Below are 17,858 nucleotides of genomic sequence, written 5' to 3'. Positions count from 1 at the left end.
GGCCAGTGAGGATAGAAAATGTCCTGGGCCCAGCATTAGTGAGAATAAACGCGGCCTCAGGGTTGTTAGTCAGTAGGAAGAGTAGTGTACCACCATTGGTATTAGTGGGAAGAATAGTACACCATCATTGGTTTCATGGGAAGAAGTACTGCCCCACTGTTGGTCTCAGTGGGAGGAATAGTGCCCCAAGGGTTGGATAAAGGGTAGCAAAGGGCCACATCTGGACCTCGGGCCGCAATTTGGAGACCCCTGATTTAGATGAATCAGTGATCCAGGCACCCCTGGAGAAAATGCAGCTGAATCACTGCAATGCAGATTTATCAAAATCAGACACCCTGCCTTCTAATTGGGCACTGAAAAAGCAGAATTAAACCAAGGTGGTCACCCTCTGCTCACTACTTTTGTCAATGTGTTCACTCTCAGCATGTGCACTATAGCAGAGCTCCAAGTGCTGCCCCTTCCTTTCTCAGTCTGAGTTCTGCTGTGCAAGAGATTATGGCTCCATTCACTTACAAATGGGGTCTTAAGTGATTACATGCTGGAGACGCAACAAGGGTTCCTGGCTATTATTGGTGGGTGGAAGCCCGGCTGAAAGCAGTGGGAGTCTGACAGCTCAAGAAGATATTACCTGTGACTGATCAGCCCTGAACATGAAGTTTGTGTCCAGGGCCAATCGAGTGGCCACCATTAGCTGTGGGAGCTATCAGCCTTCCACTGCTTTCGGTGGAGCTTTCACCCGCAGCTGATCAACTGGAACCCCAGCCTGATCTCCATCATGTAATAGCTAAATGTCCCAATTCATAAATGTGAATGGGAGCTATATGAGGCTGATACTGAGACACATCAGGCACTTGCACTAGTTGAATATGATATTTTCACTATCTGCTTGGAGTTCAACTTTAAAAACAAAAGAAATGTGGTTCAGCAAATAGTATATGCCTCTTACTATTATACTGTACTCCTTTGGCGAAGCGCCTCTGTAGCACCTGGTTCATGGACTGAAGTCCAGCAGGGATATTCTTATCTTTAATGGTCGATACATCTGACCCAACCAGTTTCTTTAAAGCCGAAAACATCTTCTCCTTTGTCGATGGGGCAAGCCCGCTAAATCAACACAAACTTTTGTTGGATTACTGCGAAACGTCTGAAGAGATCTCACTCCAAATGTCAAATACTAAAATATCTGCTGGAAGGGGATAGCAGACGTAAACCTAACAGCAGATACCAGATATTACAAGATGTCGGTAGCCATGCTTTATATTTTTCCTTTGCTCACGGCTTAAATATGTTCAAATTTCCAAGCAGTTGAAATGTGTAACAGTCAGCAGGAAGGAGATGATGGTAGGAGGATTCCCAGGTCATCGCTCAAACTTGACCCACAGCTCCTAAAAATTTGAATAGAAAGTAAAAATTAGTGAATGTTACAGATGATAAGGAGGAGCGAGAAGTGACCATTAGGGCTCATTCACACAGGCGGTAGCTCTTGCTGTCCCTCTGAAAAGCGATCCATGGTGGAGGCGGGAATGCAGCTGCCATGCATTCAGAAGGCAATACTGCTGCCTCCTGAATGCCTTTTTTTTTTTTTACAGCTAAATGGGAATTTTATATAAATACCATGCCATAGCTGTGAGCCGAGTGTTTGGTTTGTTGCTGCAGTCCGACCTCACTGACTTGTAAGGACAATTTGTACAGCCCTGAGCGGCTGCATGTCCTCTTTTAGATGGCTGTTTTTACTAAACCTAGAGGAGACACACACAGAAATGTAAAGCCTGACATGTTCTAACCCTTCAACACTGTATCCAAGACTAGAAGCAAAATGTGTTGGCTTTACATACACTTTAAGGTTTTATTCACGATTCTTACACTGTGTGTAGTAGTGCGTGTGTACAAGGCTCCATTATGTGATGAGGACCAGAGATGGGAGGGGGATGTGAAACACAGATGACCAGGTATGGGAAAGGGTAAACACGGGGGATTAGGCATGGGAGAGGAGTGAGGGACACACAGAAGATATGGTATGAGTGGAGGTGACACACAAGAGATCAGACATGGGTGAAGGGGGTAATTCACTGGGAAGCAATGACCCAAAAAGGCCCGGTTAGGCATGTCAAGGTGTTGTCAGGAATATTGTAGCCGGGCTTTTTTGTGGCATTGGTGCAGTAAAAGCTTCTTTCTGCCACCTCGACCAAACAGCTAATTTTTGTTCAAGTATCACCGTATTGTACTCCTTAAAAACAACCACACCATCTTTTTCCAGAGCAGCCTGTTTTTCTTTTGAGGTTGCCTGTGGGTTTTTCTTTGAGTCCTAGACAATTCTTCTGTCAGTTATGGCTGCAATCTTTCTTGGTCTACCTGACCTTGGTTTGGTATGAAGAGATCCCCGAACTTTCCACTTCTTAATAGGTGATTTAACAGTACTGATTGAAATATTCAAGACTTTGGACATCTATTTATGTCCTTTTTCATCTTTATAAAGTTCCATTGCCTTGTTACGCAGGACTTTTGACAGTTCTTTTCTGATCCCCATGGCTCAGTATCTAGCCTAGTCAGTGCTTCCACGTAAGAGCTAACAAACTCATTGACTATTTATACACTGACACTAATTGTAATTTAAAAATCCACAGATGTGGGACAATAACCTCTAATTGGCATTTTAACCCGTGTGTGTCACCTTGTGTATCTGTACCAAGGCCAAACATTCCAGAGTATGTAAACTTTTGATCCGGGCCATTTGGGTGATTTCTGTTATTATGATTTAAAAAGGAGCCAAACAACTATTTAATAATAAATGGCTTCATATGATCATCATCCTTCAATAAAAGTGCATTTTTCTGGCATGATCAGTCATATTTTCAATATCAATGCCAAAATTTCACAATTTCTGCCAGGGTATGTAAACTTTTGAACACAACTGTATACAGGGGATCAGGTATGGAGGGGAGGTGGAGGTTATATACAGGGGATCAGGAATGGAGGGGAGGGTTATAAACAGGGAATCAGGAATGCAGGGGAGGAGGGGGTTATATATAGGGGATGAGGAATGGAGTAGAGCGGAGGCGTTATATACAGGGGATGAGGAATTGAGGGGGGGGGGTTATATACAGGGAATCAAGAATGGAGGGGAGAAGGGGGGGGTTATATACAAGTGATGAGGAATGGAGGGGGTTATATATAGGGGATCAGGAATGGAGGGGAGGAGGGGTTATATACAGGGGATCAAGAATGGAGGGGGGGTTATATACAGGGGATCAGGAATGGAGGGGGGGGGTTATATACAGGGGATCAGGAATGGAGGGGAGGAGGGGTTATATACAGGGGATCAAGAATGGAGGGGGGGTTATATACAGGGGATCAGGAATGGAGGGGAGGAGGAGGTTATATACAGGGGATCAGGAATGGAGGGGAGGAGGAGGTTATATACAGGGGATCAGGAATGGAGGGGAGGAGGAGGTTATATACAGGGGATCAGGAATGGAGGGGAGGAGGAGGTTATATACAGGGGATCAGGAATGGAGGGGAGGAGGAGGTTATATACAGGGGATCAGGAATGGAGGGAGGAGGGGGTTATATACAGGGGATCAGGAATGGAGGGGAGGAGGGGGTTATATACAGGGGATCAGGAATGGAGGGGAGGAGGGGGTTATATACAGGGGATCAGGAATGGAGGGGAGAGGTTATATACAGGGGATCAGGAATGGAGGGGAGGAGGGGGTTATATACAGGGGATCATGAATGGAGGGGAGGGGGTTATATACAGGGGATCATGAATGGAGGGGGGGAGGAGGAGGTTATATATAGGGGATGAGGAATGGAGGGGGGGAGGAGGAGGTTATATACAGGGGATGAGGAATGGAGGGGGGGGGGGAGGTTATATACAGGGGATGAGGAATGGAGGGGGGGGGAGGAGGTTATATACAGGGGATGAGGAATGGAGGGGGGGAGGAGGAGGTTATATACAGGGGATGAGGAATGGAGGGGGGGAGGAGGAGGTTATATACAGGGGATCAGGAATGGAGGAGGAGGTTATATACAGGGGATCAGGAATGGAGGAGGTTATATACAGGAGATCAGGAATGGAGGAGGGGAGGAGGAGGCTATATACAGGGGATCCGGAATGGAGGAGGTTATATACAGGGGATCCGGAATGGAGGAGGAGGTTATATACAGGGGATCCGGAATGGAGGAGGAGGTTATATACAGGGGATCAGGAATGGAGGAGGAAGTTATATACAGGGGATCAGGAATGGAGGAGGAAGTTATATACAGGGGATCAGGAATGGAGGGGAGAAGGGGCGTTATATACAGGGGATCAGGAATGGGGGAGAAAAAGGGGGGTATATACAGGGGATTAGGAATGGAGGGGAGGGGGTTATATACAGGGGATGAGGAATGGAGCGGAGAAGGGGGGTTATATGGAGGGGGGGAGGTTATATACAGGGGATCAGGAATGGAGGAGGAGGAGGTTATATACAGGGGATCAGGAATGGAGGAGGAGGAGGAGGTTATATACAGGGGATCAGGAATGGGGGAGGAGGTTATATACAGGGGATCAGGAATGGAGGAGGTTATATACAGGGGATCAGGAATGGAGGAGGAGGTTATATACAGGGGATCAGGAATGGAGGAGGTTATATACAGGGGATCAGGAATGGGGGAGAAAAGGGGGGGTATATACAGGGGGTCAGGAATGGGGGGAAAGGGGGGGGATTATATAGAAGGGATTAGGAATGGAGGGGAGGAGGTTATATACAGGGGATGAGGAATGGAGGGGAGAAGGGGGGTTATATACAGGGGATTAGGAATGGAGGGGGTTATGTACAGGGGATCAGAAATGGAGGGGAGAAGGGGGGTTATATACAGGGAATGAGGAATGGAGGGGAGAAGGGGGGTTATATACAGGGAATGAGGAATGGAGGGGAGGGGGTTACATACAGGGGATCAAGAATGGAGAAGGGGGTTATATACAGGGGATCAGGAATGGAGGGGAGAAGGGGGTTACATACAGGGGATCAGGAATGGAGGGGAGAAGGGGGTTACATACAGGGGATCAGGAATGGAGGGGAGAAGGGGGTTACATACAGGGGATCAGGAATGGAGAAGGGGGTTATATACAGGGGATCAGGAATGGAGGGGAGAAGGGGGTTACATACAGGGGATCAGGAATGGAGGGGAGAAGGGGGTTACATACAGGGGATCAGGAATGGAGGGGAGAAGGGGGTTACATACAGGGGATCAGGAATGGAGAAGGGGGTTATATACAGGGGATCAGGAATGGAGGGGAGAAAGGGGGGGGGGGTTATATACAGGGGATGAGGGAGGACATACACACAGGGGATCAGGTCTGGTAGGTATGTAGGGTGAGATGTACATGGGGGGGGGGGAGGGGGGCACCTATATTGTGGAATGTGACAGCTGGGTGGTCACGTGGTACAGCTGGTGATGCTGGCAGTGATGGTTGTCCTCTCAGTTCTCCCCCCTCTCACTGTCTCCATCTTACACCCGGACAAAGTGTCCATTCCACCTCAACCCGCCACCCCCTCATCCTTCTCTCCCGAGCGCCTCTCTTACTCTGTGCTTTCCTCCGCCAGCCCAAACCACCGCTCCGCCATCTTTCTTCCTCCTCTCCGGAGCATCGGCGGGGCGGAGTCACTGCAGCTCCTACAGAAGCCCACTAGGTCAGTGCTCCAAAGAAAGCGAAGCCAGATGTGTGCAGTGCACCTGCGCAGTTGTGCCGCGAGGTTCGTGCCTCCTGGGTAGAATCCTGCATGTTCAGGTGCCCCGGAGGTGAGGATGCGTTGTGTTTCCAACCTCAGTATGTCCTAGCTCCCAATGGGCCGGCCGGGGTGTAATGAACCCCCACTGAGTGGGCTCATGTTTGGGGCTTGATCTCCATGCTGTGAAATCATAGACTGTGCACTTCAAAACTAATCCGACGCTGACAAAGACCATGTGATGGATACTTCCTGCCAAAGGGCCAAGGCCTTGTAATGCCTCAACTTTGCTGCTTCCCGTCACTCTGTATCCTACACTGCCAGGAACAGGTGCACCTTCTCTGCAAAGAGGGGAGACACCATTCGACACACCAGGAAGTGTCAGACTTCTCCTCAGCTCGGTGCACCACCATCCATTATGAAAAACTTCCAGACCAATGGGGGAACGTTTATCCCTGTTTCCAGCAATAGACTCTCCTGATCCACCAGGCCAGGGTAAGCCTGTTTTTTCACAAGTCAGATATGTACTGCTTGTCTCACGCTACAGAATTTTGGTTTACAATGGTCTAAAATTGGGCACATGGGACTGCTTCAAAAGAGGCCACCATTAAAATGGAACTGAAGTCTTCTTAATCGCTTTCCCACCACCCTATAGCAGATAAACTGCTACAGGGCGGCAGGGGTGCGTCCTACCCGCGCCATTATTCGCGGCCTTGGCTGTCAATCACCGGGTCCCAGACGGTGATTACTCACCGGCACCTGGTGACTGCCGAGCATTACTTAGGGGGGGGGGGAGAAAACAGTATGTAAACAATACAGATCTCTCCTGTCGGCTGCTGCACACTGCTTTGTATGGCTCTGCTATGCAGAGCCATACAAAGCAATGTGCTTACAGTGGAAAACTGTAATTGGTGTCACTGGGGAAGTCAGTTTAACCAAGTTCGCTGATCGCCACCATTACTAGGAAAAGAAAAAAAATCCCAGTATATACACTGCCATTTGTAAACTATAACTTTCACGTAAACCAATTAATTTACACGTATTGAGATTTTTTTTCATCAAAGACATGTCGCAGAATACATTTTGGCTTAAATTTATGACAAAATTATATTTTTTTACTGAACATGTTTAATAGCAACAAGTCAAAAATGTTTTTTACTCAAAATTGTTGGTCTTTTTTAATAGTGCAAAAAATAAAAACTGCACAGGTGATCAAATACCACTGAAAGAAAGCTCTATTTGTGAGAAAAAAAGGACGTAAACTTCATTTGGGTGCAGCGTTGCATAACCGTGCAGCGTCGTAATGCAAAAAATGGCTTGGTCAGGAAAGGGTATAAATCCTCTGGAGGTTAAGCGGTTAACCACCATCCACCCGCCCTATAGTACAATGACGGGCGCAAGGTGGTTCTCTCGTTCTGATAGGATGTCATATGATGTCCTACTATTCTCACTGCGCATGCACGGCTCAGGGAGCGCGCAGCGTGGCGATCGCCGGTGTGCTGTGTCCCTCGGACCCAGCGGATCATGGAAAGAGCCGAAGATGTCAGCTCGGTCAAGTGATCAGCTGTGTCCAATCACAGCTGATCACATGTAAACCGGCATTTCTCTCCTCTCGAGCTGTCACACTGACAGCTCGAGAGGAGAGCCGGTAATCGGCTTTCCGCAGAGGGGACATGTACACTGATTATCAGGGCACTGATGATCAGTGTGGCCCCAGATGTGCCACCTGTCAGTGCTCATCAGTGCCACATCAATGCCACATATCAGTGCATACCAGTGCACATCAATGCCACATATCAGTGCCCATCTGAGCTGCCTTTCAATGTCACCCATCAGTGCCAGTCAGTGCCACCTATCAATGCCAATCAGTGCCACCTATCAGTGCTGCCAATCAGGTCCACCTATCATTGCCAGTCAGTGTCGCCTATCAGTGCACATCAGTGCCAGTCAGTGCTGCCAGTCAGTGTCGCCTATCAGTGCCAGTCAGTGTCGCCTATCAGTGCCAGTCAGTGCCGCCTATAAGTGCTGCCTATCAGTACCGCCTATCAGTGTCATGTATCAGTGCTGCCTTTCAGTGCCCATCAGTGATGCCTGTCAATGCCCATCAGTGCAACCAACCAGTGCCTCCTCATCAGTGCCCATCAGTGCCACCTATCAGTGTCCATCAGTGCAGCCTCATTAGCGCACATCAGTGAAGGAGAAAAATCACTTATTTACAAAACTGTATAACAAAAACTAAGAAAAAATTTTTTTTTCAAAATTTTCAGTGGTTTTTGGTTTGTTTAAGAAAAAATAAAAATCCCAGAGGTGATTAAATACCACCAAAAGAAAGCTCTATCTGTCTCAAAAAAATGATAAAAATTTCATATGGGTACAGTGTTGCATGACCGCGCAATTGTCATTCAAAGTGTGACAGTGCTGAGAGCTGGAAATTGGCCTGGACAGGAAGGGGGTATAAGTGCCCTGTAGGCTAGTGGTTAAAGACAGACTATGAGCAGGTGGGCTATTATTGCCGGAGAGACATGCGGTGTCCTTTCTGCAATAATGTGCACCTACCTGCCTCCTCAAACGATCTCCAGCATGTAAACTGAGCAGCTCAGCTTCCAGTGCCAGGACAATCCCTGTGTCTCATAATAAAAAATACAGCGCTAAAATATTACAGATTCAAGTGAAATGATAGTGACAAATGCGCAAATAAGTGATAAAATAGTGATGTCTTGATGAAGAAGACAATAGATATTCATAAATTGACAACAGCATCAAATCAACATATTTTATTGTATGTAATGATGATACGTAATTTAATGAGTCGGCTCTGGGCGGAGCTGAAAGGAGGACGCAGACTGGTGAGTGGGAGGAGTCAACACATAAGCCACGCCCACACACCAGCTGTGGCAAGTGTAAAGCAGTGCAGACAGGACAGCGGTCAGTCGGCTCTGGGCGGAGCTGAGAGGAAGATGCGGATTGCTTCTTGTCCTGGTGGCTTATTTTGAGCTACTTAAGGTGGATTTTCCATTACTGCTGAACTCACCTGTTGCCGGTTGTAAGTATAGCCTGCGAACAGTCCCTACCATCGAAGAGGGTCCACTGACAGGTCTGGATACTTCCCCTGGGTATACCAAGCGCCATCGGAGTGCCACTTCCATAGCAGGTTCCAGATGACCACTAGTGTCCCTTATACTACATGCGTAAAATCATTTTACGTCTGGTGAGTGCAAGCACACCCCTTTTTTCTCCTCACGGAAGTCACGTGCACCTTATGATTATGCAATGGAGGTTTAAAGTGAATGTTCGATATCTTCCTTATTTGGGAAAATTGACGCACCTTTGAAATAATCTATGGACTTTCATGTTATTATAAATCATTACATAGGATAAAATATGTTGATTTGATGCTGTTGTCACTTTATGAATATCTATCGTCTTCATCAAGACATCACTATTTTATCATTTATTAGTGCATACCTTTGCGCATATGTCACTATCATTTCACTTGAATATTTAATATTTTAGCGCTGCATTTTTGATTATGATTTATGTTGAAGGATTTTAGAGGTTTTCCTTTATGCTAGCGGCTTTACACTATACATATTTGAGTAAGCGCTCGCTTTACGATTTTTTATTTGAATCCCTGTGTTTGATGATTTGCTCTGCACATGCACAGGAGTGACGTCATCCCGTGACCGCCAATGAAGATGGCTGAAAACTGGCAAACAGAAGAAGATGCTGGCACAGGTGGGGGACGGAGACCCTTGGAAGAAAGGTAAGGATACCATCTCTTTAGTTCCACTTTAAACGATGTGCTGCGGTTTGGCCATAGCTCGACTGTATGTGTGGTTTACCCCGTTTTAGGTGCACTCCTATAGACTTCTATTAGACTGTGCATTTTCTGAAAGTGCATTAAAGATGCAGCATGCAGGACTTTGGTGCACTTTCATAAAAACACACAATCTAATGGAAGCCAATGGGAGTGCACCTAAAATTGCAGGAAATCGCACCAGTGTGAACCCCTCTTAGTTCATCTTTGCCAAAAAAAAACTGCCTATGGTGGTAATTGGTGCCTATAGATGAGAACAAACTGTGCAGGTTTGACCAAACTAAAATTATGTCCCTGCTATAGGTGTAGGCCTTTTACATACCTCCTGAAACCTGGTCAAAAACTCCCAGAGATGGCACCCCCTGTCCTGCCTTGTTGGGACGTTGCTAAGACATGTTGCTAAGTTGTTACTGCTTTCCCCCACCATCACAGGAGCGAGCTCTCAAACCCCTGCACATGTGTTGGCCACAATCTCTTCTGTTGCTGCATCACTGAGTGCAGAGCTATCAGAACAGGGGGGAGCACATGCAAAGAGGTTTGAATTGGCTGGGAGTGTCTTAGCAACTTCCTAGCAACAGGTAGGGCAGGGGGACCGCACCTCTGGGAGTTTTTCAGTCAGACCTTTCTGACTTTTTTGGAAGTACGGAAATTGCATACAACTAGAGCAAGGGCATTATTCAACTTTGGTCAAGGCTGACCGGTTTGTGCTTATATACAGGCACCCCTTACCTGCACAGGCAGGTTTTTGGTAAAGGCAAACTAACCCTTTACGCCCAGAACCACCATGCAAAGAAGAGTGGGTTGACTCCTGGGCTGTAGAGTCCAGCATGAGTCCTTGAAAAGGGCCACATACAAGACCAGGTCCATATACCCTAAGCGATGAGACAGTTCCAGCATTGACTTCTGCAGATTTAGGATCCACCTGAACCTCTGTAGGGTCCAGCCAGTCAATTGGACATTAGATGATAGATTCTGTGCTGAATGATCCCTCAGAAGAAGCTTGTCCAGAGATGTCACTATGATGTTTCCCCAAGAGCAAAGCAGAGCAAGGACTGAGCTAGCCTGGTAAAGACCTGAGGTGCAGTGGACAGACCAAAGGCAACAAACCAGTAACGTTGTGCTCCCATAGCAGAATGCAGCTAGTGTTGATGCACGGGAAAGATAGGTACATAAAAAGAGGCAACCATAATGTCCACAGAGGCCAAAACGTTCCACAGATGAAGGGAAGCTATCATTAAATTGTTATTAGCCAGCCAAGCTGGCGTGCATGTGCAAAAATGCATGTGGTTGTCCACGTGGACCACAGCGTGTGCGCAGACATGCATACACGCCTAGAGTCAGCATTGGCATCAGACAGCCTATTTAAGGGATGTTCTACTTAGTGTCAGAGCTCACTGGTGTCCAGCTTGGTCCTTGCTCTCTGACTTGTGTTCTGCATGTGAATCCTGTTACCAACCTGGCTTCTTCCTGACATGATTTGAATCCTTCTCTGTACTTCTAGTTAGAGAAAAAACAGGTGGCGCACACACCTAGTGCATTATCCAAGGTTTATTGAAAGGTATGAAAAGTAAAAACATACTCACAGATGAAGCATGTATCTAAAAAGCATTTGCATAATGACGATGGCCACAATGGCAAGCACGGTGTTTTAACTGTCAGTGCGGTCAAATATCTGACGCATTTCGGGGATGAATCCCTTTCCTCAGAGCTACTGACCAGCCTCTGATGCAGATGCATTTCCTTTGGTTGTCGCTGTCCTGGTTCCCTTGGCTTCCCTTTTGGCTGTGCATATCCTGAGGCGCTGGAGAGTACATACGATATCTGGTTCTCTGTACTTCTGTTCTACCCATTCCTGACCTTGATTCAGCTCCTGATTTGGTACTTCATTGCCTGGTACTCGCTGATCTAGGCTTGATCTGTAACTTTGCCTCTGCATTCGATTCTACTCCATGCCATGGTCGAATGCCTACTTGCCACACCTTGCTGATGCAGCTGCCTGCTTCTGTCCATAGCTCTGCTACATGCCTGCTAACATCATCTGTGAGTTCTGTCATCCTGATACTGTGATGGAAATTCAAGTAGCATCTGGATATAACATTTTGACCCAAAACATCTGAAATATCCTTGGACCAACTGGCCAGCAGATGTTTCCCCACTCCACCAGCTCATCATTATAGTAGAATAGAGTAACAGGCATGTGCTTCATATGTTGAAAGACAAAAGGATCCATTAGGATAGATCCAGGATCCCTAGACATATCATTAGTTCAGACAGCTTAAGTCTGGCAGATGAACATGGCAAGATGTAGGATAGACTTCCAGCAATTTATCCACATGATCTTTAAACACTGTGATGTTCTGTATAGGGACAATCAGAGACTTGCTATGACAGAATATTGGTGGCTCCATGTAACGGCAAATGCTGGGTGCAATAACCAAAAGCAAGTCATATACACGCGCACAATCAACATATAGTCATGCAGGTACCTTTTAATCAGCATTTAAATGATTACATATTCTACGCATGTAAAAGACCATCTACAAAATGAACACCTGCCTTAGCACATCATAGCATTCACCTGGCACTCCAAGAAACAACAGAATCCAACTGCAATATTCTTGCACTGTCAAAACCTCCACTTTTATTATCACACGACACACAGGAGGATATATCTTATAGTTATCACAATCTGCATAATAACACACACTAGTAAGAGTGTGAGCAGTACAGCACAAATTAGACACATCATTTGACAGCATCACTGCATAGAATTAATACATTACCAAAACTATGTTAGAAGTTGGGAGGAACAAATCCCATCGGAACCATACTGCCCAGGGGGTCATGGGGAAGCCGTAAGCGTGACCAATCGATGAGCCCATATAGCCTTTGCAAAAATCCCAGTGTCCCCTCATGCATGGAATGGCTTCCATCGATTGATCTAGTTTAGACCTCCGGCTTTTAAACCATTTTTCTGGAAGCTGCCCAATAGTTGGCGGGTGCCACACCCACCACAGGAGGAGGTAGCAGAAAGGTCCCACGGGGATAACAGAGTCACGCTTAGCCACCATATTGATCCCACATCGTTATCTGAAAAGTCACATTTTTGCTTCTTATCTACCCTAAAATTCTTCTCATCTACCCCAAATTTCTTCTCATCTAACTTCTCAAGCAAGTAGATGTCTTCAAACAAGTTTTTATCTCCTAATGTGAGGTTACTAGATGTCAAAAACATGTTTTGTTCTATAAACAAGTTTTTATCTTGCTCTCAGCAGAATATCTTGTGACTCTGTTCCTTTGGCTTAGAGAAATGACACATCAGTCACCTCTCATGCTCCTGGCATTTGGGCAACAATGCTTTATTGTAAAAATTACCCAAGAAACAAAGGGTCCATGGCCAACATATTTCATAGGCATTACAGTCCACTACATGGATGCCTCACTTTTTAAGAACTCCTCCTCAATAGGAATTAGAGTAATCACTATCCAAAACAGGTTGCAAAAGTGAATGTACTGGAAAAGCCCTAACAGGCTACGGACCTTTAACCTCCCTGGCGGTATTCCTGAGTGTAGCTCGGGGTAAAGTTTCAGTACCACAAGCGGTAACCCCGAGCTACACTCGGGCTTACCATGCGATGTTGCTCAGGGATTCCCTGCAGTGCTTACCTTGTCCTTCGCTCTCATGATGTGTCCCCTGCAGCGTCCCCGGCCATCTCCTCCGGCCGATGCCAGCACCGGCTTCCGTGTTCCGGTCTCTGTGACATCGGGACGTACGGGCACCGGAACCGGCGGCAAATTTGAAAGTTTTAAAAAATGTCATTTTTTCTAAAATGATTATTACATAGAAAAACATTGCAGTTTCAAAGCATTTTACATACATTTTGTCCCTACTGCTTTGTCCTGTGCCCTGTCTGCATTTTGACTGTTCTTTCTGCCTGGAAACTGAGAAAAGTCCATGGCGTCCAAAAAGCGTCCCTTTAGGTCAAAAGCGTTTTTAGACCAGCTAGAGAACAGCAATAGTAAATTAGAACTACTTGCAGAATTGAGTGATAATGATTCGTGGGGAAATTCATCATCAGACACTGAAAACGATTCTGCAACTTTGCTCAGCAATGTGCGAACTTGGCACTATATTTCAAATTTCAGTGTTTTTTGTTTAATTATATTATTGAATTGAATGTATTAATATTATATTACTATTTTTATGATTATTTATTAAATTATAATTTATGATTTCGTGTTTCAAGTTTTATCATATCCGGAATGTTTACTAGACTCTTGTTCGGACAGATTTCAGTGAGTTATTCCTAAAAATGACAGGCCATGCAAAATAATGGAACCGCTTTCAGCACCAAAAATCTGAAATAATCATACCGCCAGGGAGGTTAAGGGAACCCAAGCTGGTAACTTTTAGATGTAGCTGCAGCAGGAAGATCCAAGTCTAGGAAGACTGCTTCAATAAGAACCACTATGGTATCAACAGGTTTGGAGTTATGTCTTCAGACTGAAATTCCTCCTGTACCAACTTCTCAAACATGGATAGGATATAATCCTCCCCATTTTTGTGGCCCTTGCATTCTGAGTCAGCTAATATGCCTGTAATTTTTCTTATAAACCTAGACATAGATAATACATGGAGAAGTTACCCCTGAAAGGGTTAGACACAAAAGAATATCATGTGGCAAAATAAATTACTATCCAAGCACTGACAATAAACTGCTGATTATAAAGTTCAAATGTCCATAGCTTTAAAGTGAAATAGCAGTAAAGGCGTGGCAGGAGATCCGCAGTAACCAGCTCATAACACAGGCAAGAACTTGAGGCCAAATCACTGATGAGACCAAACAGAGAGACACAGAACATGAGCATAGGATCCACAGCTTTTGGTAGGTTCAGATCTGGGGTGTCCATGGCACATGCAAAAAGACAATAGCTAGAGCGCAATAAATTCTCAATCAATTTATTAAAAAATATTTCTGTTTTTAAAAGAATATGTGATAAATTCACCACAAAGTAATAGAAAAAAAATAGAAAATAAATATATATATATATATATATATATACTGTATATACATGTCCATCTTTGCGATTAGGACATTAAAACAATATATCTAAAAAAAACAGTATATTAATGTGAATAAAACGTTTGTGAGTAAATCTGCTAGATAGACTAATCTGATAGCAGCTCTAATGAATATCAAACAAAACACAGTTGATACAAAAAAGTAGCAATATATAAAACAAATTGTATCAAATGGGCTCTAATGTATTAAATAAAATCATATTGTCAAGAGAGAATGTCTTGTCGCTTATTTATATATTGGTAAATTAAAATGTTTTAAAATGAAATTAACTATAGTAAGTTTATTTTATATGAACAATTTGTGCATAGATGGAATTTTTAATAAATTATTTATTTTTGTTTATTGTAATTAAGCGCTGTTGTAAATAAAATATTGTAATTTTAACATTTGTGTCATCGCTGGTACCAGTAAAGACCTCTTCATTTTTTTTTTCAGTTCTGTTAGATGTTTAATGTGGGATGTGGTACATATTTAGCAGCATTATCTTAAGAGTTATTAAAGGAGGTTGTGGATATGGTGATGGATCTGAGAGTTGTGGATATGGTGATGGATCTGAGAGTTGTGGATATGGTGATGAATCTGCGAGTTGTGGATATGGTGATGGATCTGAGTGTTGTGGATACGGTGATGGATCTGAGTGTTGTGGATACGGTGATGGATCTGCGAGTTGTGGATACGGTGATGGATCTGAGTGTTGTGGATACGGTGATGGATCTGAGTGTTGTGGATACGGTGATGGATCTGAGTGTTGTGGATACGGTGATGGATCTGAGTGTTGTGGATACGGTGATGGATCTGAGTGTTGTGGATACGGTGATGGATCTGAGTGTTGTGGATACGGTGATGGATCTGAGTGTTGTGGATACGGTGATGGATCTGAGTGTTGTGGATACGGTGATGGATCTGAGTGTTGTGGATACGGTGATGGATCTGAGTGTTGTGGATACGGTGATGGATCTGAGTGTTGTGGATACGGTGATGGATCTGAGTGTTGTGGATACGGTGATGGATCTGAGTGTTGTGGATACGGTGATGGATCTGAGTGTTGTGGATACGGTGATGGATCTGAGTGTTGTGGATACGGTGATGGATCTGAGTGTTGTGGATACGGTGATGGATCTGAGTGTTGTGGATACGGTGATGGATCTGAGTGTTGTGGATACGGTGATGGATCTGAGTGTTGTGGATACGGTGATGGATCTGAGTGTTGTGGATACGGTGATGGATCTGAGTGTTGTGGATACGGTGATGGATCTGCGAGTTGTGGATACGGTGATGGATCTGCGAGTTGTGGATACGGTGATGGATCTGAGTGTTGTGGATACGGTGATGGATCTGAGTGTTGTGGATACGGTGATGGATCTGCGAGTTGTGGATACGGTGATGGATCTGCGAGTTGTGGATACGGTGATGGATCTGAGTGTTGTGGATACGGTGATGGATCTGAGTGTTGTGGATACGGTGATGGATCTGAGTGTTGTGGATACGGTGATGGATCTGAGTGTTGTGGATACGGTGATGGATCTGAGTGTTGTGGATACGGTGATGGATCTGAGTGTTGTGGATACGGTGATGGATCTGAGTGTTGTGGATACGGTGATGGATCTGAGTGTTGTGGATACGGTGATGGATCTGAGTGTTGTGGATACGGTGATGGATCTGAGTGTTGTGGATACGGTGATGGATCTGAGAGTTGTGGATACGGTGATGGATCTGAGAGTTGTGGATACGGTGATGGATCTGAGAGTTGTGGATACGGTGATGGATCTGAGAGTTGTGGATACGGTGATGGATCTGAGAGTTGTGGATACGGTGATGGATCTGAGAGTTGTGGATACGGTGATGGATCTGAGAGTTGTGGATACGGTGATGGATCTGAGAGTTGTGGATACGGTGTTGGATCTGAGAGTTGTGGATACGGTGTTGGATCTGAGAGTTGTGGATATGGTGACAGATCTGAGAGTTGTGGATACGGTGTTGGATCTGAGAGTTGTGGATATGGTGACAGATCTGAGTGTAACGTAAAAACCTCAGCGGATGGGAGTTGCCAGTGTTCCTATAAGTATTCAAAATATGTATTAAGAATCAGGAGCTTGTAAACATATTTGGTCCCCCTTCCCCACCACCAGCAAAATGCCAGTGAGTTATCATGAGTGGGAGGGAATTGGAAAGTATCCACAATCAGGTGTGCATCCTTGTTTACATTGTATATACAGTGCCCACTGTGGCATACAGGCAATTGTTTGTGCTTCCTATGAATGGTCAGCGTTACATAACTAAGTAGCATTACACATGTCAATTGGTAATTGTATACATTGAAGAAATAATGCAAAAGATAAAAGACAGGCCCATGACCAATCATGCTGCGTCCACCTTGATGGACTCTGCTCTTTTGGGCCCCTTTCAAGTAACACTGGCTGCACAGGCAGTACATCCAACCCTGAGCAGAGTATATAGTTGCTGTTGTAAAAGAAAATATTCAATATCTCAATATCTAGATAACCCTTGTTTGTGGGTTTTGTTTGTTTTTTTTTTTTTGCTCGTTAACAGAATTTCAGTTTTTCAACCACTTCTACTCATCTGGGGTAAACCAAACGTTATGTTTGACTATTGACCCTGCGCTGGTCTTGATGATGTCAGGAACTTAGGCTGGCCATACATTATACAATTTTCTTACAGTTTTCTGCCCAATTTCCTTTCAATTTACCTTCAACTATGTAGCGCAAGGGCCCGCCTGATTGGATACAATTGAAAGTGTTAGGTTTGACCCCGTATTATATGGTTTTTGGTAAATCTAAACCAAAAATCTCAAGAAAATTGCATAATGTATGGCCAGCCTTAGACTGGTGGAGCATAGAGGAGAAGATGTGCGGGGACTGGCCTAGCAGCATGCAGGAGCAGAGCATACAGTAAGTAAATCTGCTTTTCTGTGTTCCCAGATGTAAATTAGCAAATAACCCTTGCAAGTGGTGGGCACAGCCGCACTGCAATGTTATTGTTTCCCTGAGTTGTGCTTTAACCACTTGCCCTCCAGAAGATTTATCCCCCTTCCTGACCAGGCCATTTTTTGCGATACGGCGCTGCGTTATTTTAGCTGAGAATTGCGCTGTCATGCAACACAGCAACCAAATGAAATTTGGCTAAATGGATAGCTCTTCTGCCTGGCAGTACTAGGGGTCATAGGTTTGAATCCCAACCACGGCACCACCTACCTGGAGTCTGCATGTTCTCCTTGTGCCTGCGTGG

The 17,858-nt window shown here is 45.0% G+C and overlaps 1 protein-coding gene across 2 annotated transcripts in view; it reads right to left on the bottom strand.

Annotated features, from left to right (window-relative positions):
- The window catches only part of RABL6 (RAB, member RAS oncogene family like 6), an 82,743-nt gene extending 77,087 nt beyond the window's left edge, over positions 1 to 5,656 (bottom strand). For both annotated transcript variants that reach the window (XM_089675044.1, XM_089675045.1), the window contains exons 1-2: positions 5,569 to 5,656; positions 947 to 1,385 (exon numbers count right to left, since the gene is read on the bottom strand). In XM_089675044.1, coding sequence (XP_089531170.1) covers positions 947 to 1,076 — 130 coding nt within the window. In that variant the 5' untranslated portion in view covers positions 1,077 to 1,385; positions 5,569 to 5,656. The remainder of the gene's footprint in view (positions 1 to 946; positions 1,386 to 5,568) is intronic.
- Positions 5,657 to 17,858: the final 12,202 nt, after the last annotated feature.

The sequence above is a fragment of the Staurois parvus genome, unplaced genomic scaffold (assembly GCF_062004578.1).
Source record: "Staurois parvus isolate SC_StPar_1 unplaced genomic scaffold, SC_StPar_1.0 ptg000154l, whole genome shotgun sequence".
Taxonomy (NCBI): Eukaryota; Metazoa; Chordata; class Amphibia; order Anura; family Ranidae; genus Staurois; species Staurois parvus.
This window is presented reverse-complemented; position numbering and strand designations above follow the sequence as displayed.